We start from the raw sequence: 22,277 nt of genomic DNA, 5'->3' as shown, positions 1-22,277 counted from the left end.
CGCAAATTAGTTTCACCGCGAAATAAGACTGCGGGTATATTATTATATTAAATCTGTAGTACGAGTGAATTTTGCAATAGTGGGAAACATGAGAGCGAGAATTTTCCCAAGATCCTTGGGCAAGTTTTTCACCGCTAAAAATTCGTGCAAAGACTGTGTGCGCATACTCGGAAAAAAATTAATCGCAAAATTTGGTACCGGCAGGGAAATTTCAGGGTTATTGTCTGAATAAACCGACCGAATATTATTTTCACACATCCAAATAGTTTCGTTTATTTTACACTACGCAGAAAATAACACGTTTACGCAATGTCTAAGAAAAGGTTTTGCACCAGCAACATTATGGATTTGAAATGATTTTGGTAAAGATTGAAATATAATTGTTTAATCGTTGTAACTGAAAAATATTATCGTTTGATTGTAATTCATGGTAGATGAATTAAGTCCCGCGTCAAACGATGACAAAGAAATATGCCGTTGTGAATTGATAGGTTGATTCAATGGCATTAGAACAAGAATGATTCGTTTCTGCTGAATATACCGAGTTACCAAAGGATATTCGATATTTTGATAATACCATGAAAATAGTATTATTTCATTAAATTGACTGAATTAAAATCAAGATTTCGTATTTATAAGTAGGTATATTTTATTTTATTAAATTGTTTTACGACTCTCCAATAAGTATTTCACTGATTTTGATACTTGGAACAAAACGTTGTGTTTCCTACACTAAAATTTTCTACAAAATCCGTCTAAGAATTTTTATTTTTATTTTTAAATTTAAGTTTCCGCTATTGCGTATCGAAAATCGAGTGCATTCTACCGCAGGTGCAACTTGGCCGAGCTGCATCGCCGTTAGGCTGAGAGTTTGGGGCAGCAAAGAACAGCTTGACAGGGCGCAAAGCAATCGGAGTTTAGGAATATGGCCGAACTGCAGCGGTCCGCGAAATTGATACTCGCAACTATGCGATCTCAGGGAGGTTTTAACCATATGGGAACCGAGTATCCAGTGCAGGACTCGAACTTACGAGACAATTCGTTCGCCCCTTCGAGGTGCTGGACTAAAGTCGCCGGCGTGAGTCGAGTTGAAGAAGAGACAGAGATGAAACAGCAAAGAACATACGGCGCAGCCGTTGCAAGCTGGAATTGATCGTTGACTGATCAACTGGAGCAAATGCAGTTCAACTCGCGATAAAATTATACGAGTAATACGGTTGTTTCTGTGATTAAAAAGATGAAAACGTGTTAAAAATTTCGACCATTATAGGAAGTGATTGTTACATTTTCATTATTTATTTATATATATATTATATTGCCATGAAAAACAACGGCAAATAATATATTATCAAGTTACGAGAAATTTTGCTTGGAATTCAAGTTGGTCCGTTTTAGCTGACACGATTAATGTTACTCTGTTTTTCACACAATTAAATAAGACGTTATTCTACAAGCTACTAATTCTGGTAGTAACAGTTTTAGACAAGTCAAAAAGCATTGCAAAAAATAGTATACTATGAAACAGATATGAAAGAACAGTTTCTCTTTGCGTCCAGACTGACAATTTTCACTTCGTTAGTTTAAAAAAGTTACCAGCTTTAACCGCATGCAACGTGAAAAAAAAAGAAAAGTCTTCTTTTGACTTTTAGGATTACAGTCGGTGTAAAGACCGAAAAACTTGTTTCGTCAACGCTACAATCCTCAAAAGGTGTTCGTATTAATCACGGGTAATTTTTGTAAAATTCTGTAAAAAAAACCCTAGTTTTTTCGTCTTTAAAATGAATAAAAAAAAAAAAAAAGATGTCATAAAAAATCCTTCCCACAATATTTATATCACGATAACATGTGTATTGAAAAAAGAACTTTCAATCTTCCGGAATGTAAGAAATATTTCGGTAAAAATCGGGGCAGTGCGCCCGATATTTCTTGAGTCAACTTGACTTTCATGAATTTCAACAGATTATTAATTTTAATTTTCATCACACCTAGTCCGTGCAAATCTGAACCTGACAGGAAAGGATCTTCGATTTAATCCTCCTTCGTAACTTAAAAAACGAAAGAATCTAGCTTATCGAAACTTCTACCCGAGTCCCCGTCGTGAATGACGTCACAATCGGCATCAGGACGCGGATCTAGGAAGGTGACTGGGGGATATTGGCCAAAGATCATCTCGTGTACCTACAGGTGTGCAATTCTTCGCGGTATATTACGAGATCAAAGAGGGAGAGAGAGAGAGAGAGAGAGGCATAGTCTTGGATAGACATGCACCGCATCGCACACGTAATACTTCCACCAACCGCGAAACACTATTATTAGCTGCGACCACCTGTGCGACCCGCGGTACCTACACTATACCATGAGATCTCGATTACGGTGCACCATAGAAGCACAGGCAGCGAACCGCGGCTAAGGTGCATTGCCTCAGGATATCTGACGGAATGGCTCGTCGCCCCCTCTTGACTTCGATGGAAGTGAGGAGGCGTCCAGAATACTGCGAAGGTACATATCTTCGGAAATAGTTCGTGTTCGTTGATGAAAATTTTCAACGATTTGCGAAAAACGCGAAATCGATGGTTCGTTGAATTGGAATTGAAGATATAGAATTGGCAGGATTAAAATTACACGGCATTTCAATTATCGCATCGGGATGATAATCTTACTTTCGTTTTTATTTTTATTTTTAATTTTCATTTTCTTTCTTTCCTATTTAAAGTGTTATATCTTTGTGGGTGAAAATTTTTTGTGCCAATGCATTATTGCCTCAGTAATAAGCGTGAAGGGAGTTTTAAGCATTTATAACGCGTGATTATCGTCGAGAGAAGAAGCTAAGCGACATTTTCTTCGCAATATTTCCACCGGGAAAATATATCCCACGAGTCTCTTTGACGTTCTCCGCAAACAGTTTAATGCGAATTGTTAACGGAAAATGGAAACAAAGTGGTTTTGCGAAAGAAGCCAGGCTGTAGAAAAGTTTGCATCGTACAAGATTCATGGCGAATTATTATGATATTCACTTGTTTTGCACGTTGCGCTCACAAGACGTGATAATCGAATGACGATGCTTCGAAATTAAACGTATATTGGATTGCATGTTGTAGGAGCGGATTTGCAACGCACGTTTCGCCAATTTCTCGACCAAAGTGTTGAAGGAAAGAAAATTAAACCGATAATTACTTGGAATACTTTTCAATCACGACGACGATAAGGAAAAGATGTGGAAAAAAAACGTACGTTCAAATTTGGCAAATCACATGACCAAAGTGTCGTTGCAGATTTTTGGCCCGATTCAATACGCATCCGCAAATTTCTTTGGGAATAAAATTTCCGTGCTTCCTGAGACACGATCATTTCTTTGAATAAAATTTGACCCGCAATTTTTCGTCCACCTCGTAAATTTGTTCACTAAAAAAATCAATGAATACGATCTAAAATGAATTTCAAACTGCCCGAAGCCGTGAATTTAAAGAAATCTGCGCAACTGATTTTCCTACCCCCATAATTTCTCGATCGTTTAATTATTTCCCGATATAAACGAAGCGACGAGGGTGATTTCGATAATCAGCGGGTGGGCGCGATTACAACGTCGTCTGGAATTCTATGCAAATAGGATGTCGGTTCCACGTTTCTTGCATATAATAGAAACGGTTTCACGGTGTTATAACGTCCAGGAGTAATCGACGAACGCGACGGGAGATTTCAGAGGCGGAAAGCGAGCGTTCGGTCACGTCTTCGTCGGCGCGGCATGGCGTATAAGATTCTGCGGTAGAAGAGTCGCCGATAATGAAAACGGCAGCGAAGCTCCGTCGTTTAATTAACCTAATCAACGCAATCTAACCGGAGTCACGCACGCCGGTAGAATAAAGCCGGATAAAAATACAGAAAACGAGACGCAAGCCTCGCCTGCATCTCGGATGCACCTCGGAGATTCAAGCGGGGTGAGGGGGGGGGAATTGGCCGATCTGTCAATCACTCGATCAGCGGAGAAGAAGAAGCCCTGCAGCTTTTGCCCTCCGTAGCTTCGGTAGGGACTCGGCGATAAATTAATGCCGCAACGGCCGGGTTTAATCCGTAATCCGTTGAAATATATCGCTGATCAACTGATTCAGCCCTTACACTGCCACTCGCGAGGATGCTTAGCGCTTTTAGTACCTTACATGGCTCTGCTTCCAGCATTGTATGTATGTACTCGTTTGCTGCTCCGATTTAAGCCAGACTCCCCAAGGTTTGCGTTGTTGTACAAATTACGTTTGTCTACCCGAAACTCGGGAAAGTTTCCAAATTGGTTTTTCATGGTTTTGATAATTGATTGAGCTTCTACGAATCGATTCGGTCGTTTCGCTCGATCGGCTTTTACCGATTTTTCCATCTAATTTTAACCCTCATACATTTATAGCAAACAAGTGCCAGCAAATCTTGCTAAGGTGACATAGACGTAGGAAAAAAATTCATCGCAATAGCTATAGCTATTCTATACGATCTTGCCATTTTTAATAACAGCTTTTTTGCTTCGTTCGCCTATGCTTGCAAAACCTTTGCTGTTGCAACAAAAATTTATAAACACTAATATTTCCCAGTAGAACGAATTCATTTGTATTTTCGTCAGCTGTCTCCAGAATCAAACGCAAAAGGGAACAAAATAAAAAAGTACCAAATACAAAATTGACGGGGTTTAAACCGCGATGATAAAAATGGAAATTCTACCTCATATCTATCCGATCCGAATAAATAACGTGCAATTTCCATGTGCAGGTAATATTTCATTCGATTAATCGATTTATCGCGCGGATCTCGCTGGGAATGATCGGCTTACGTGTAAAATGTATTTATCGTTAAATACGTGAAAATTTATCTTTGTTTATAGCTGTATTACATTATTGTACAAAAAAAAAAAAAAATCATCTTTCGTCAAACTTCATTACAATAAACTGTAAATATTTGCTTTTTCCGCTTTGCGCAGATTTCCTCTTTCTCATCCATTATCATTAAAATTTTTCGCAGATAATTAAAAACTCGTTGTAAATATCGGTTCAAACATAGGAATTCAACCCTCTCCTCGATCTCCTTTCAAGCATCGTCTCGACCCTGTACGTTAATTACGCCGAGCATCGTATACCCGCAGAGTTATGTACATGATACCTCTACGTACAATCCATACGTATAACATCGGTAGGATCCTCCCGGTTCACCTTTGCATTACAACAACTAATTTATGCAGGAATATTAATTATAAATCGTTAATTAGAACGGATATGATCGTATGTACGGGTCCTCGTGCGTGCTTGTTTAGGCCTCTGGGTACGTAATGTATTCGTATACATGCGTGTGTATATATATGAGTGTGTGTGTGTGTAGCTAAAGGTGCATTATATACCTTTGCGTGAAATGGTAGCAGCTCCGCAATCGCGCGCTACCTGCGCGTAATTCTCTGACATTTCGCGATTACATCAAAGCAACGGAGAATTTCAATTAGACACGACGCGACGTCGGGTAATTTATCCTTTATTACATACCTATACGTATACCTTGATACGTAGTATGTAACTCCATGTTGACGTTACGCGTAATCAATTCCACCCTGCGAGTTTGCTTTCTCTCTCTGGCTCTTAAGTGGATATTAGAGAACCCGAGACACGTCGATACATGAATAACAAGTAAAATTCTTTGAAAAAAACATAACGTTATATCGAAGTTATTACAAGAAACTAAAAACTTCTCTCAGTGTAGTCCTAGAAAATCTATACCCGTGCATTCACACGCGCACGTAACATATCGGTATCCACACATGTGCAAGCACTTATTTCGCGATTCAACGCCTTTGAACTCTGACCACCGACTAAAGAGGCAATTTACCTCACCTTACCATGCATATACATACGTCTGTACGGTGTGTAAAACGGTGTGATATAAAGTGTAAGCCATATGTAGATACGGACAGGTATGTATACGAATATGTATCCATCGTCGAGATCTCGTGGAAGATGTAAAGCTTTTACGGATTTCGAGTACGATCGTAATTGCGTTTCATTTTCAACGAGCGACGGATTGAATCCGCGGGCGAAGCGTTGCCGGATAAAATTTCTCAATTTATTTTACAACACCTATCTAAATCGATTCGCCTCTCTTTCCGTCAATCGGTTTTTATCCTTTTCGAACATTACATCTGATGTAGGTATAATAACACCGCTAGTCGCTAACGGGTAAAAACCTGTGCGGCGTACGAATCGCAACGACCTTTTACTGCAGCTATTACACTTGCACGCGTCGCGTCAATTGCAGCTGCATTAAATGTATGTAATACATGCATTTATCTACAGGCAAACGTAGATGCGTGGGTGGTGCGTTTGTCCCCGGTTGACGACGAGATAGTAGCTTCGCGTTATGTACGCCAATTCCGGTGCCTACCCCCAGTTCGTCTGTCTGTTCAAACTGCAGTATTCGGCTGTATCTCCATTTTTACGTATCGCTGAATGCATTTTATTTCACGTACGCCAATTTTTTTATTTTATTTTTTTTCCGTTTTTCTCTTTACTTCTGTCCCCATTCTTCTTTTTCAATCCCTTCGTTTATTTATTTTTCAACCCCTTCCCACAGCGATCGCACAACACACCCGATGCGGAATGTGCAAAAAGAAAGAAATGCGTCATATTGAAGTTTTAACGAATTGAAAATCGGCCATGCTGCAGATTCATTTGTACAGTAATGTTCAAAAATGCGAGCTCGATTCTGTACGAATTACGTGATAATGATTTCCAATCTCTCACGTCGGCTGCATCGCCAGTCTTTATCGCATAATTCGTACAGAATCGAGTTCGCATTTTGTTTTGGATCGAAAAAAAGTTAGCCGGAAGCACAAGGAATTAATGACCATTACTACACGTATGCCACGGATCGTTTGAACATGAGCTGACCCGACAAGGTTTAGTCTACTTTTTTAGTTAAACAAGGCTTTAACGTCAATTTATTCTTGCAAGAAAATGTAGCAACAGTGATCGTAATGAGAAAGAATAGCAACGGATACCAGACTTTCCGGTAACAGCTATAAAACTAATTTTCATTTTCTACCTGGAACTGTATTTTTCGATTGTGGTAAAAAATGAGAATGGTCGAGGACTGAGGGGTAACCGAAAGAAAAAATGTCTCTCAGTCTAGTCCGCGTTCAAACGAGCCGTGATACCTCAGATACTGCAAGACGGACGAATCGGACGAGAATAAGTAATCTGCGCGCAATTTCCGCGAGGTGAATGAGAATATCGAGTATTCCGTATGACCCGGAGTGTCGAGGAATCCATTGATCCTTCGGGACGTTGCAGCGTGGCTCCGCCGTGAGCGTTATCTCTGATTAAGCGCGGTTAGAGAAGGCGAATCGAGTGTGAGATAGGAGGCCATAACTCGATTCTCGATCGGCCGCAAAACGTCGAAAACGGTTGGAGAATATCCGACTATTAGAATGGTTTAGTACAGTCGAGGAAAATCGGACTGGTTTTGCTATGTACGTACGTATGTATGTATACATAGGTGGCAAGATTGGCGAGGAGATTTCCGTGATTCGGTGATCTTATTATACAGAGTTTATTGACCGTGGTATAATCGTGCGTTGGTGAATTGGGTGAACGCGTGCGGTAGAATAACAATAAAACGAATAGTAAAAATTAACCACAAGAGCTTAGCAATTACCTTGTTGAAGAGATAAGGTCTGATCCGATTTAAATTCTTAACGAGGTTACCACCTTTATCTTAAATCGAGTTCATGCCCCACCCCCGAATCAGAGAGTAAATCTGTATGCTGATTAACGATGCGTCGAGAGAGAGAGAGAGAGAGAGAGAAGAAGAAAAACAAACGGAGCAGATACTCGCCTGTAGAGTGTGAGTGAAATTGGTGAAACGGAAAGAAGAAGAAGAAGAAGAAGAAGAAGAAGAAGAAGGAAGAAGAATTAAGAGAATGCGATACACGCGGTTTTGGCTTCCGTTTGCAATTATGATAATTTCAATTGTACAAAGAGACTCGAGTTTCGTCGAGGGAAAGACGGGGACACTCTTCGAGCTGCTGGGAGAAATCGGACTCTTCCTGGTTCCTGATTCCTGCAACTGCGAGCTGAAGTCAAGTTCCACCGAGGGGAGAGACTCGTTAATTGTATAAGAACCGAGTACAAGCGAAGGGAATGACGGGCGGTGTTGAGTTGCCGTACTTGCGCGGTATTAAAATAAATTCTTATTCTTAAACTGCCAATTAATATGATAATTGGGAAATTAAAAGGGCCGCGACTAATTGAATCGTTCGCGGGATAAAAAGGAAGTCTGCGCATTTGAATTATAATCAAGTATAATGTATCTTGTGTACACACACATATATATATATATATGTATATATATTATGCATATGAACTGATTGTAAGTAGATCGAATTAATTATAACCGTACAATAGAAAAGAAAATAATAATATTTAATCCGCGGTGTATTAAATATTATACATTAGACGGTGTAAAAAAATGACTGTTTTTGTTTAAAAAATTCCAAGACAAAAATATTGCTCCAAATGACGAAAATAAAAATGATGTCCAAGTTTAAGCTCTTAATATTGATATTTGGAGGTGCATCGTCGCGATTTTTTATTTCTCATTTGAATATTAAGAGCTGAAACTTGGGCAGCATCCTTTTTTCGTCATTTGGAACGATATATTGGACTTGAATTTTGAGAAAGTAACGTAGCAGATTTTTTGGATACCGTTTAATATACACAATAATTACACACACATACGATATATTATATATACGGTATGTATACAATGAAACAAAATCGTTGCGTAAATTTGATTCTTCGTAATTTTCATCGTGAAATTCTCTGGGCGAAATCAATCGGCAAAACCATCAGCTGAACTGTACTGAATTTCTACGACGGGGACTAAATTAAATGGTTCAATTAACGTCAATTAAATCTGTCTTCTGTCGTCATGGAATTCCGACAACGTCCCTGGAGCTGATTTATTTACATCTTAAAATACGAGGTACAAAACAGTTTCCCCGTAAAGCATACCTATGTATGCATACATACATATACGTAGAAACGTGCCTTGTGCGGATTTGAATTTGGCCACTTTCCAGATTCCGCAATGCTTGTACACGTTCTGCAATCTTCGCTCTTGCGCCGAGAAGATATAATCTCTCTACACGAAAATCCATACGTATGACGTCCGTCATCCCGAAGGAGGAACAAATAAATAATCACAGAAATTTATACGACGGTTTAAATTCAGTTATACATTACACGATACCTTTTCAACGAATTTACGTTTATACCGATGCGCAAAGGATTTAGAATGATTCGGAAATCACGCAAATAGTTATCTTATACACAACTACAACGATCGTTATCTCACGACGAAGAATATCCTGTTACCTCCGTAAGGAACCCTTTCCCCAACTAATCATCCTTCCTTCATGTTTAATTCAACGCTGAAACGCTAATGCGGTAATTGATTTACGGGGTGTGTAAAATCCCATTACCATATAAAATTAGAATCGTCAGGGAACGTTCGCCTTCTATGGTCTTTTAACCCCATCAAAACCATTTCAACGTCCTTTAAAATTAACCACCGCTCGCCCTTACGGAACGAATACAGGCGTCAATTTTCATCATCGCATCAACTCGACTTTACAATCCTATCATTCAAACGATACGCAAGACGTAACTCGATTGTTCTCGAGGGGTTGTTTCGCAAATAAAAAAAAAAAAAAAAACAAGGCGACGATCAAAATGAAAATTTCTGTATTCTCACCTTGGCAGGATCCGATTTCTCGGGGTGATCAGCCAGAGTCTGCGATCCTCTTGAGACGGTGTTTCTCCTCGGTGTCGTGGCGATATCTTGCGAGGGGCGTACGAACTCGATTCTGCCACCCTCTACGACAATGTTTGGCGGGGGTGGAAAACTCTCTGTGTTACCAACCGAGTCGCAGTACCCAAGAAGCCCGGCTTTTTCACCATACAAGGGATGGATTTGCCTGCAACAGTCGATAAACGAGGGATGCAGCTTTTTCACAGACGATGTTTCTCTCCTCGCCCGGCAAAGGGGTGTAAAGAATATTTCTACCACCGTCGGAGGGTCGAAATCTGCAGGAAGACAGACCCGAGTCTGATTCCCCTTATATTTTAACCAAAATTTTAATAAACAAATTTGATACCGTGATGCAATATCATTGGTTTCAAAAATTATTTGACATTTTTTTTTCCTCATCCAGCTTCCATTCAACGCTGAGAATTCTAATCTGGCTTCTAAAAAGCCGTCCTCGCGATAGCCGCGTGTGGCCTCCTAAGCTCTGAACGAGTTCTAAGTAAATATTAGCTTCTTTGCTCAACGAGATTTGGAAGTCGTCGTCGAGGTGCAGGTTCTCCGGCCCGAAATTATACCCACACACGCGCACAGACGAGAAATAAAGTAGGTCCCCCAAGTTTACTTAGGTGACAGTTTAACTGCACGTAACCAACGCGCACGCTTCACGCCCTACGCACGTTTTCGTCTGTTGATTAAGAAAAGGAATCCTGTAAGCGTAAAAAGCGAGAAAAGGAGCTGAAAGGAAGGAAGGAGCGAAGGAAGTAAAAATCGCTTAGACCGTCCACTCAGAGCTTACTACGCAGCATCGAGTCGAGATTGCGAGCCGGTTTTTCGATGCTGGAATTAATTCTAATTTACAAGACATTTTTGAAACCTCCGGACAACGACTGACACACATATTTATACACCCGTTTGAATTGTCCGCGTTTTGAATAAACCTCGCGGCAGAATGATTACGCGTATCTTCGTTCGCGAGATTATTCTGTAATTATCACGTCGGAAAATGTCAACATAATTTCCATACGAATTAAAAAAAGATGCTCGTCGTCAGTAGGCACTTCTCATTAGCAGTGACCAAATAATGGAAAAAAGATGTTTTCGTGAAACCAACGATTTCTAAAAAGAAAACTCTCTTTTTACCTACGAACCTGATGTGAACCTTATTTTTTCTCGCTCGAATTAGTTGTGTACATATTGTACGTACATGTGCAACATATTATGCAAAATATTTAGATGAGAAAAAGATGAGTTTAATTTTGTTCAAAGAGGGTTTTTGAAGCGGGTAAAACACGCAAAGTGTTATGGAAGGGATACCAGGTTAAACCCCTCGAGTAATTTGACTACGAAGTATCAATTTCGAGGTTGAATAAAACACATGGAACGACGATGTCGAGGGCAAGAGGAACGCGATTAGGCTGCCGAAAAACTGAGATGGAACGAGGTAATCCGGAACAGCTTTTACGGAAGCCGGAAGCTGGATGACGGTTTTTGCAAATTGCGGCGATTTGCCCCGCGGAAAAACCTTTCCAGCTATATTTGACGAGAAGTGAGTTACCCTAAGTTGGATATCAAGACGTACGACGGATCCCATTTCGCCGTATTTTATTCCCACAGTGTCGTTTCTTAGAAATAAAAATACTAGCAAATTGGTGGACGTATTTTGAGTGTCTTGTTAAATGACTATATAAAATCACATTTTTAGTAATAACTCAACAATTTCCTCGCCTGCTATAATTATTTGATGAAAATTCAAACAGACTTGCACTGAGAGAAATTTTTAGTTCCGGTCACCGCTCGGTCCTTAACTATTTTCATTTTTTAAGATGTATAAAAAAAATGCTTCTTGATTCCTGAATTTGTATCAATTTAGTAACATCTAACATTTAAGAATTATCTCCGATGCACAAAACTGTCATTTCTTAGCGAAGAATTTTATTTAGAAAAAGATCCGGGTTCAAGTGAAGAGACAGAGTCGCTCTAATGGACTCGGCGTTGCATCGATCAAAGAAATAAAGTCGACGGTCGTAATTTGTCTCCACTTATTGTTAGCTACCGTTTGAAAAGAAAACTTCTTCCTCCTCGTTTTTTCTCAATAACGAACCTCGAAGGAGGAATAAAGAAAGGGAGGGCAGGGAAGAATAGCCGAAGGCGGGGCTGGGAAGAAAATAGAGAATGGACGTAAAATCGAGCAATTGAGTAATCGCGTAATTGGGGTGTAAACTCACCTCGGCGAAGCGACCGGACGGGGTTTGTCGAGAGCCAGTTCCGCCCCGAGATTAGCTTCGGTGCCCCGGCCATTGGAAGCCCTGCAACAAGACAAAGGCAATTAAATACAGGCAATCCAGAGTGCTGAACCCAGTACTGGATGTACAACGGGGTTATTGCACCCCAGAGAAAACTTAACAGTAACCCGATGAATCCGCGAAACTGGAGCAATGGCAACGGGTTCGAGGGTATAATTTAATTCACTTCGTTCGTTCGTTCAATTATTTATTTATTTCTTGACTATTCATGTATTCGATGAATTAATTGCGGATTAGCAATGAGAGAAACGGAACGGCGTGCTGATTTCATCAAAGAAAATCTATTCCAAGATAGAAAAATTGTGCAAGTTAATTTGATATTCATGCGATTCGCTCGAATCTTTGACGATTTATTTTACCATACCCAAATCGATTTTATTAAGCAAATTCGTGGATCATAAATCAGCGTTCAAATTAATCAAATCTTGAATCTTTGTCATTCTCAGCGATTGTCACGCGCTGATATCTTATTTCGGATAAAAAATTTCACGTCAAGGGCTGCGGACCGAAATTGAATTTGCGGATGAATGACAATTGAAAAGCTCTTGACAGACTAAATGTCAAATGTCGAATGTCACTTACGACGGTATATACGTGCACAAAAACGATAATAAAATATGAATCTTTTGCGATATTAGAAAGGAACATTTTTTTCCAACTACGTAATAGTTTTTTTAAACAACATATCCGCGATTAATATTCGCTTAACTTAAAGAACTCACAACGTCTTTCGTGTACCTTCGTATACGAACTCGTGTCTGCATTGATTATTCTAATAAGTTCTAACTGATTTTTCACACCTTGTTACGCTAAGAAGTAAGAAGGACAACGAAAGCAGCATCGTGATGATCATGACGGCTCGTTCTTAAAGCGAATTGTACGACAATTCTAGATATCTGATTTTCAGCGAAGGGCTTTACTTATTGTTCTGATAGGTTTAAAAATGTTCATAAAAATCTGACGGAAAGTTTCACTTCCGTCAATTAGGTAGAAAGAGAATCGATCGATTTTTCGAAAACACTAATTAGTTCGTATCACTTCGTTTTCTTCGCGTCAATTAGTTGTCATTACATCACCTTTGGAAAATTAGAAAATAAACATCTAGGCCATCAGCTTTTCACGAGTCGCTATCTTTTGTACCTGCGGCACGAAGAGCCAAAAAAAAAAATACGACCAAAGAGAGTCGAGAGATTCGACAGCTGAAGCAACGATACGATCGCGGTAAAAGAAATGAGTTTAAAATACATAAATAATTTATTTCTTGCATCACGCGACTCGTTCTATGAACTGGGCCACTCGACGCGTTCCAACGACTCTTCGCTCTCTTCAGTTTGCTTTGCAATCGAGAAATAAGATTAAAAATATCAGTAAAAACAACATTTTTTTCTCCTCCTTTTCTCTCTCCTTTTTCCTATATATATTTATTTTTTTTTTTTCATTCAGATGGACATGAAAAAATGGCAAATCTCAGGGTGTTAATTTCACATCGAGTCCTTCATTTTTCACGCATCGTGTGTGTTTCACACCTGGGCAACACGTATAATACGAAGATCCATGTGTAGACACGGGTCATGTGATCGCAGGCTGAGGTGAGATGCGGGTAATCTAGGCTTTTTCTACCTACCAGCCTATTACTAATGACCCTAACTTGATCCCCATCACAGCTGCTGCAAAGCTGGACCGCCCACGTTATTTCATCACAAGAAAATAACCGAGCCGAAAGTTTTAGCCTGGTCTAAGGCAGAGGTCTAAACACACTGTGGGTGAACTTGTCTGCGATGGACGTGTCGAAATTACACATTGAAATACAAACGAAGCGAAGCTGTGAGCATAACCGAGTGCCTGACCTTTGATAAGTGAAATTTCTATTCATAATCCAATCCCTAAACACTTTTTATTCACTTCTCAAATTCCTCTATGAATGCAGCGTTAGATGTCGAGATTCGTATCAACAAAATGGAATTTACGGGAAGCCGCATCTGAGAGCTGATTCGATGATAAGAAAAAGCAACGTTGAATTATTAATAAAAATTCGCAGGCAGCGCGGGATAAAGAGGAAATAGAGTCAGCTAAACGCGTGTCCCATAGATTCAATGTAAATATCTGAAGGTGGTGCGAGTTGTGAAAATTTTATTTTTCTCCAGTTAGAACAACGCGAAAGCATCGAATATATACATCTACAACGAAGCGATGAATCCGCGAGCGTCTTCGTGCAATGCCGTAATTTTCTAGAACCTGTAAGAGCTGCCTGAACAAGGTATAAAGATGAAACACAAGTAAGTATTCCTCGGCATGCGTATATAATAGGTGAATATCTCTACGATCTGCATCGTCAATTGAATAACTCATCGATAGTGCAGCGTGAAACGCGATCCGCTCGTACGGCGCAAGCGGCTGTCGAAAGAAAATATATATCAAGTATCCAGCAAAGTTATGCGATATAAATGAGCATGGTTCGGATAGTTTCAAGTCAACGTTTCCACCTGTGCGGAAACCCGTTGAAACGATAACACGGATCTTGAGGCAAAAAATTGCACAGGTTTTTAATACCTTTGTTATAGATTTTTACTCACTGAAAACGAAAAAAATACTTGATATATTTCATCAAGTTAGGTTTTTTTTTTATTATACTAGTGTATGTAGTTTCATTTAGAGTAAAACTCCGGTTTAACTCGAAATCTTGATCCTAAATATCCTATGCAGAAGTGGTTTGTTTTTTTCATTTAATACGTGTTAGAGCGAGACTCGAGAATAAATACAAACCGGAAAAGAAAAAATGGAAAGCGGAAGCTTGTTCGGAGAAGTATCAAAAAAAAAGAAGAAAAGGTTTCATAAGGAAAAAGAATGAACACGTAAAGATAAGTATATTTCATGAAGAAATTGTTTGTTTAATTTGATAAGTAATATTCTTTAGTTCGTTCTAATGAAATGGTAATTATCTTCATTATTGCTATGCTTATTTTTTTATGCACACACTTTGCAGTTTGGAAAAATAATGTGCGTGATGGAGGTAAATGGAAGTAATTTTTGGATTCAACACACTCGAAAACGTAACATTTCTCAAAAACATCCCATGCAGCTGAAGTAAAATATCGTTTAGCAGACTCGCGTAACGGTGCATCTGACGAAAAACGAAATTATCCCTAACAAATGCCCGATGAATTACCCATCGGTAAACTGAAAATCGGTTAATTGATAAGATTCTCGAAGCATGTATGCGTACAAGCGGCGAGCTGCTCGTTTAATTAAGATAATGCGTCCACGCGGCGCTGCAAGCCTGCATCTCGTCTCGTGCATACGTACACAACGGACGTTGAATGCCGATGCAGCGTCATGGACGGAAACGAAGAGAGGAGAGGAGAGGAACGCGTCTTTCAGAAGTGAAGCAGGCCGGTGCCGCTGGCTGACAATGAGACCGCGACGTGCGACTAATTATAACTAATTAGCAGTCAGGCTTGTATATCTATAATTATGACCAACATCCCGGTGTTCCAATCTCCGGGATTACAGATGCGCCCGCCTGTATAACGCGAGTCGAATTAACAAACCTGGTCGAATTCCGTTCGCGCGTGAACACGAATTGTCGAAAGCGTGAACGTAACAAGACACGAGGATTACTCAAACGCCTCTAAGTGATTAGAAATAACCCAAGGGTGGGAAAAATACTAGCCTGATAGAATGCCGACGTATCGGTGACCTCGAAACTCGGACACCGTTTGCTGGAAGAGAAATTAGGCCAAAGGGTTTTACTGTCGTCGGTAGATAGCGAAGATCGTCTCAGGTTTGCAGGGTAATCAATCAGGACTAGAGAGATTAGGATGAGCCGAGAGCCTGGGACAAGATCTTCGCTACGACGCGGAGGGTAATTAGCATCGTAGTTGGGAGATAAGGATAGAGAGAGAGGAAGAGGGAGGAGAAGAGAGGCCGAGAAACGTATCGGTTAGTTTCACACAATTACAACGTGGGTGAGGATCACACTCCGAACAGTTTCGCTCGCTTGGATTCATCATTTCAGCATCGCGGCATCGGGTCGTTCGACTGCATGTAGCGATACTCTCGAGGGTTGGTACTCGAGATCCTCAAATCGGTAAGATCGAGCTAACGAGCCACACCGTGAAGGAAGATACTAACCGCGTTAGACGTTTACTGAGAACAGACGAGGAATGACTGCGCAGGTTTCACCCCGGTGGAAAACCTGCGCTAGCTCAAGATAATCGCTAATTCGTTAACTCGCCAGCGAATTAAATTTTGAGTCATCGTCGCACTCGGCCAACTCTTGTTGAATACACATGGACCATACGAGCGATTGTTATTGCAAAAAGTGTTGTACAACAGCAGAGCAAACGGCAGATCATTGAAGAATCACATTTTGATGTCGATGTAACCTCATGCCTGGCGAATGAAATTTAAGATTTCAGATCGTTGATGAGTTTCGAATGAATTCTTGGTCTACGACCATTTGAATATAAAGACACAAGTTTTTCTTTCTTTCGATATACCGTCAGTCGGATACCGATGCTATGAATCGAATAATTAACGAGGCCCTGATTCAGGGTCATCGACTATAGCTCCACGGCCGTAACTCACACCGCGTTAATTGAGGGTATTGGATGACGATCTGTGACGAAGAACGTGCATAAGGATGAAAAAATGTCACAATGTATGTACACGCTATGTACAAATCCATGTACAGATACAATAAGACAACGGTAAATTGTGCACAGAGATGTATATATACATATATATATATATATATATAATCCGTTAGCTGTACATTTAATTAGCAGCAATTTGTTTAATCAGCGTTTTGAGCATGCAGTCGTGCAGCAATACGATCCGCGCGTCTGTGGGTCTGCATATTATAATAGTTCGTTAAACGCGGTAAAACTTCCCTGTGACCTGAGTTGACCTGACCCAAGTTGACCCGGCCTTTTGACCTTTGACCGAATGTTCAAACGCCGGTTTAAAGAGACGCCGCGCCACGAGTCTAAATCTTATTAGGATGAAGATCGTCCGTGAAATATCAGGTACGTATATAACGAGCTTTCCTGTTTCAGCAAGGATTAAGGATACAGTGGAAAATTTATTGAACAGCGGGGGGAAAAATACAAGTGGTAATAACACGCGTGTCCGTGCTATCTTTCTTCCTGCGTTCGATGTAACTTTTCAAAACTCGGACGTATATTTCCCCCCCCCCCCCCTCCTCTTACGCGGCACATCCTCATCCTCGTCCTCGTCCTTCTTTAAGATATATTACACAGGATCCGACTGTGGCTGAGAGTCGTACCGGTTAACGGTACATCTATACGTATACCTAAAGACATGATATACGTTACTGCATAAAAAACATATACGCACTGCATTACGCGCGAATATATACTCTGACATACACCCTTTATATCGGCCTCGAATTTTCCCCCTTCTCTTAACGTATATTATCTTACGCCGTGTGATAATTTTTTACATTCCGAATTTCAATTCCATCCTTTTGCAACTCACGCTGCAGCGCCAAGGCGAAGAAATTATGCAGACACGCTTGCATCGCATCGAAGTTGTTCGTGTACCTATAGATATAATCGTTTTACTTATTACAATATACAGGTATAACAGCCGAATCGAAAAACTCCCAACGGAATGTTCATTGCCGCAGGTAGGTATTCCGGTGCTTTTGCCAAAAGATAAAATTAATTGGCATCCCACCGTAAACGAAGAACTTGGCCACCGCAGCTCGAGCGCATTTTCGCAAAGTCCGGAACGTTTGCCAAATAAGCAGTTATATGTGGGTATCCGTTATTCCTCTCGCTTTTACAGAATAATTTCTAAACTATTCGACCGAGTGTTTTCTGATCTTTGCGATATCACGTTTTTTTTTTTTTTTGTCACAAGTTATAGTAGAATAAAAACTAAGCAGCACGTTTTTTGTTTTTTTTTTTTTTTTTTATTTGCTATTACCACCCACCCCCTCTAAAGTAAGACAGGTACGTAAGAGGTTACTGTGCAATTTTTATATATTTTTTTTCTTTTCTAATCGAGAAAACAACATTTCTCAAATCCCGTTAGGAGAGAACTTTTTCAGTTTGATCGGTTAAAAAATGTCATGTTTTTGTGGGTGAAACTGCCAAATCGCCTCTTGACACTTCTTACTTTGGAAGGTGATTTTCACCCTCCCCCCCCCCCCCCCCCCCCGGCCCCCTTAAATCGTTTAATGGCAGATAAAAAAAATACTTGTCGCTTATTTTTTAGTCTAATATAACATATTACAAAAGAAATCAAATCGGAGAGATCGACCTGGCATTACCTTCCGGTGATTTCACAGTCAATCAGCCATAGAACGGTTGTTACCGTAATTTTTACAAATTTCTCAACATCAGCGTGAGCTAATCGTTGCGTGGGCTGTGGAAAGTGTTTCCTGCTGGCGGCTCACGGTATCATAATACCCGTGTACATCTAATTAAATCGGTCCAAAGAATAGCGTGACAAGGCGAAAGTGAAGATTGATTAGGAACGAAAAGTATAATAATAGTTACGAAAAGCGTATGTACGTGTATAACGTGTATATATAAGACACGAGAAGGAGTCAAACTCAGATTGAAACAGACCGAATGAAAAACGACGCGTAACGACAAAGGATTAATCAAAGTGGATTCAGCGTTGCTAATGGCACGCGTTTCTAAAATGAATTATTCTCCTCAAGTTCCCGTATTGTTTCACAACGAATCCAAGCCGCGATTCAATCCAGCATATTGTGGTCTAATCGTTCAAGATTCGTAATACCTGTGGCAGAATTATTCGTCTTAGTTAACATACTCGTGCCTAAATCTGTGCAGAAACAGGCGGTAATTAAAATCACAGGCGAAAGCTGAGCTTTAACGTGTGACGAATTTCATCAGGGCGAACGGTCACCCCTGCACGCAGCCAGCGTGCTAATCCAGTAATAGTGTTTCGAGAAAATGGTGTATATCCGTACGTAATGGCGTTCCTAAGTTTGTGATTCACTTGGTGAATGCGGCGGGACCGCGACTTGGCCAGCTGGAGCATCGCATCGACGTGGAATACGCGGGCACGAAACGGTGGCCGTCATCGTCTTCCTGGTTTCCCTGGGCGTTTCTGCCGCACCTCGCGGAATACGGGAAGCAGAAATCCCGGTGAGATCAAAGTCACCCATCCCAGATATTTCAGTCGAAAGTCTGACTCGATGCCAAGAATGAAACTACCTTACATTTGCGAGTGGTGAAAATCCGTCACGAAGAGTTGGAAAAAAAAAACCGCATCATTCCCTCGATAATAATAAATAAAACGTAGAAACGTATTCGCGGATCGTCCGGGAGTGGATGAAGAAAAGTCGCATAACATCGGGTAAGGACGATGCCCTTGTCTCTTTGATCCGTACGTCTAAAGATTTAATCCTGCATCGTTAATTATATTTTCCTACAGTTTTGAAATGTGTAAACTTTGATGATATTCTTATTCAACGCGCGGGGTATGTTTTCTGAAGTAAGTCAACTGCGGAAACGTTGCCGCGTTGTGAAGAAAAAAGATTCGCTGATCTGAACGATAACAACTTCCGGCGGAAATGCCGCCCTGACGTGAAACACGGGTTCAGTTTTCATCGGGCGCGTCAACACAACGCTTGCATCTTCTTAACTTGTTGCAGTAGGTATACAGATGGTAGAAGTTGACAAGCGCCCAAGATGAACAGACTATTTTTTACTACGGTCCAGTTAATTTCTGGCTCTTTCCATCCACCGCGAGCAGCTCGTATTTGATATTCCGAATCGACACAGCCTGTAGCCGAGGATACGAGCACGCGGTGTTCGGTCACTCGATTAGCCAAGCGCAACTTCGTCACCTTTGAAATATCGCGAGTGTTGCATAATAAGCGGCGATGAAGAGTTCACGTCTGCGCTGCTGAAACGGCGAAGTATATCCTGGGAGTCCGAGTCCCGCTCACGATGATAGAAAGTAAAATATCACTTACTCACCGCTCACGCCACAACATAATAACGAGATAAGTACCCACTCTGCGCTCATCGAGTAGCCAATAATCATCGCGTCCTCTTAAGTAGTCAAAGACCCGGCTTACGATAAGTAAGCGCGTTTCTACCATTTGACGAAACATAACTCTTCAATTTCGGAAGCACGAAAAAAAGAAAAACAAACATACATAGTTAAGAGCGAATCGACGCTCTCCTTGCTCATCGATATTCTCCACTGCTAACACGAATAAGGGAAAAATGAAGATATCGCTAGGTAACTCGGTCGCTCAAAGTGAGTTCTCGAGTTTCTAATTTACTGGCAATACCGCGGCCGTGTGCCGCTGGTGCATTCTAGCAGCCAGAGAATCTATTTCAGTTAGTTCTCTACCGCGGAATATAATTACTGGCTGAATCATAAGCCGGAGCCTTTCGGAGTGAGCTCTGGCAGCCAAGCAGGCAGGCTAGGCTGTATAACCGGAGTGTGCACAAACAGAAGTCCACATACCATCTGAGTCATTGGTACGTTGACAGGAACGCGTGCCGCCACTGGGACGAATATAAATCACACACCGCTCTATGGTCAAGACGAATTCTTGGTGTACGGTAAATAATTATCGCGAGTAGATCGGTTCCTCGGTTAGTTTAAGTTCCTTCCCCTGGCCAATCGTCTCAAAGCACACGCGGAGAAACAACCCAATCAGTAATTTCATTGGGTGGGTGTTGAGATAGAGCTGCACCGGCGGTACGTCTATTCGATAAAAGTCATGCACATATAGAATAGTTAGATAACGAGAATGAATAGTGTTCTAGAGTGAAACCACGCGGTAGGTAATGATGAAAAAGAAGGATCCAAACTGGACACTCCCCCAAGTCTTTACTATTCTCCGCAATTATGTACTTTTGGAATTAATCGACTGACAGGACTTCAACTTTCCATCTTGGGTTATATTGTCCAACAAGAAAATATTCATGACTGGTGTCAAGTTTCTTGCAGTCGCGCAGGGAAGTTCAGAGTCACCGAAAGAGCGTACCTATATATACCTAGAGTATCGGTATAATCTTCTTCCCGAAACAGTATAAGATTCCGGTCTCTCTCCGAAGATTCTTTTCGGCGTAGGTAAGTTAGCTGGTTCCCGGCGGTGATCTTTGATGCGGTTGACAGGATATTGCTCGGGGATCGGTTCGGGATTCCGAAAGAATCGGAGGGGGCAATGGGTCGTCGCCCCGAGGACAGGAAGTGGCGAGTGCTCTCAGACGAGCGCTTGGAGGTAGGCAAGCAGGCCGCCCGAAGGCGAAGGTAGGTACGATGCAGGTAGGCATGTATAGCCGGGTATCGCGGAGTGTGGAAGGAGACAGGGCGTCGAAGATCGTGCACCGGTGTACAGCGGCGAGAGAGGAGGAGAGCCGAAGAGAGAAAGAGAGAGAAGGAGAGTCGCGCGAGTAGGAGGGCTCTGCCCACGCGCGGTTCGGCCCGAGACCAGAGTGCTCCATTTGAATTTTATCTTTATCGGTGTGCCGTTTGAAACATTGCTTTACTCTTAAGAGACAGTCGGCACAAGCCGAGCGAACAACCCAAGCGCCTCGCTTCTCCTCCTCCACCCAGGGTGACACTCCCCCGTATCGTAAGACCTTCCTTGATCCCAGCGTCAGATCAACAATTAAACCAACGTTCTTCCGATCCCTGCAATTTCATCGATTGAGAGAATAACCATCTCATCAAGGTTGTTGGTTCGCAAAGCAAAAGCTCAGGCTTCAGAATCAGATTCTCAATTTATACAAATTCACCAATTGTCAAAAAAATCGAGGAGACTGGTGGAACGTTGAAAGGTTTTAGAGGATCGCTTTACCCGTTCTTTCATCCTCGACGAATTCAACGTGAGTAACTGATTGGTACCAAACTCTTGGTAAAACTGGTAGGTTCTCGATTTCGAAGAACGGTTCTTTGGTAGTGGAAAACTGAGGATCACCATTATGTGAAAATTTAGTGTCCGAGAGTACTGTTAACTCAAGTTGGCGACGCAGCTGAGCTACCATTCGATCTGACTTTGCATCTAACGACGGGACAGTGAGGCGATACGATTGAGTCCCGTTGAGGAACTGGTATCAGAGGATCACGATCTCGGACTCTGTATCTCAGAGAATCCATAGACTGGAAGGTGATGATCAGGTT

At 41.2% G+C, this 22,277-nt stretch overlaps 1 protein-coding gene across 7 annotated transcripts in view; it reads right to left on the bottom strand.

The window, feature by feature from the left end:
• LOC124183460 overlaps window positions 1–22,277 on the bottom strand; it is a 162,484-nt gene that overhangs the window by 99,281 nt on the left and 40,926 nt on the right. For all 7 annotated transcript variants that reach the window (XM_046571977.1, XM_046571984.1, XM_046571980.1 and 4 more), the window contains exons 2-3: window positions 12,054–12,134; window positions 9,775–9,997 (exon numbers count right to left, since the gene is read on the bottom strand). In XM_046571977.1, the coding sequence (XP_046427933.1) occupies window positions 9,775–9,997; window positions 12,054–12,134 (304 nt within the window). The remainder of the gene's footprint in view (window positions 1–9,774; window positions 9,998–12,053; window positions 12,135–22,277) is intronic.

Source organism: Neodiprion fabricii, chromosome 5, assembly GCF_021155785.1.
Source record: "Neodiprion fabricii isolate iyNeoFabr1 chromosome 5, iyNeoFabr1.1, whole genome shotgun sequence".
Lineage (NCBI taxonomy): Eukaryota > Metazoa > Arthropoda > Insecta > Hymenoptera > Diprionidae > Neodiprion > Neodiprion fabricii.
The sequence above is the reverse complement of the archived record's forward strand: the minus strand, read 5'-3'. Positions and strand labels throughout refer to the sequence as shown.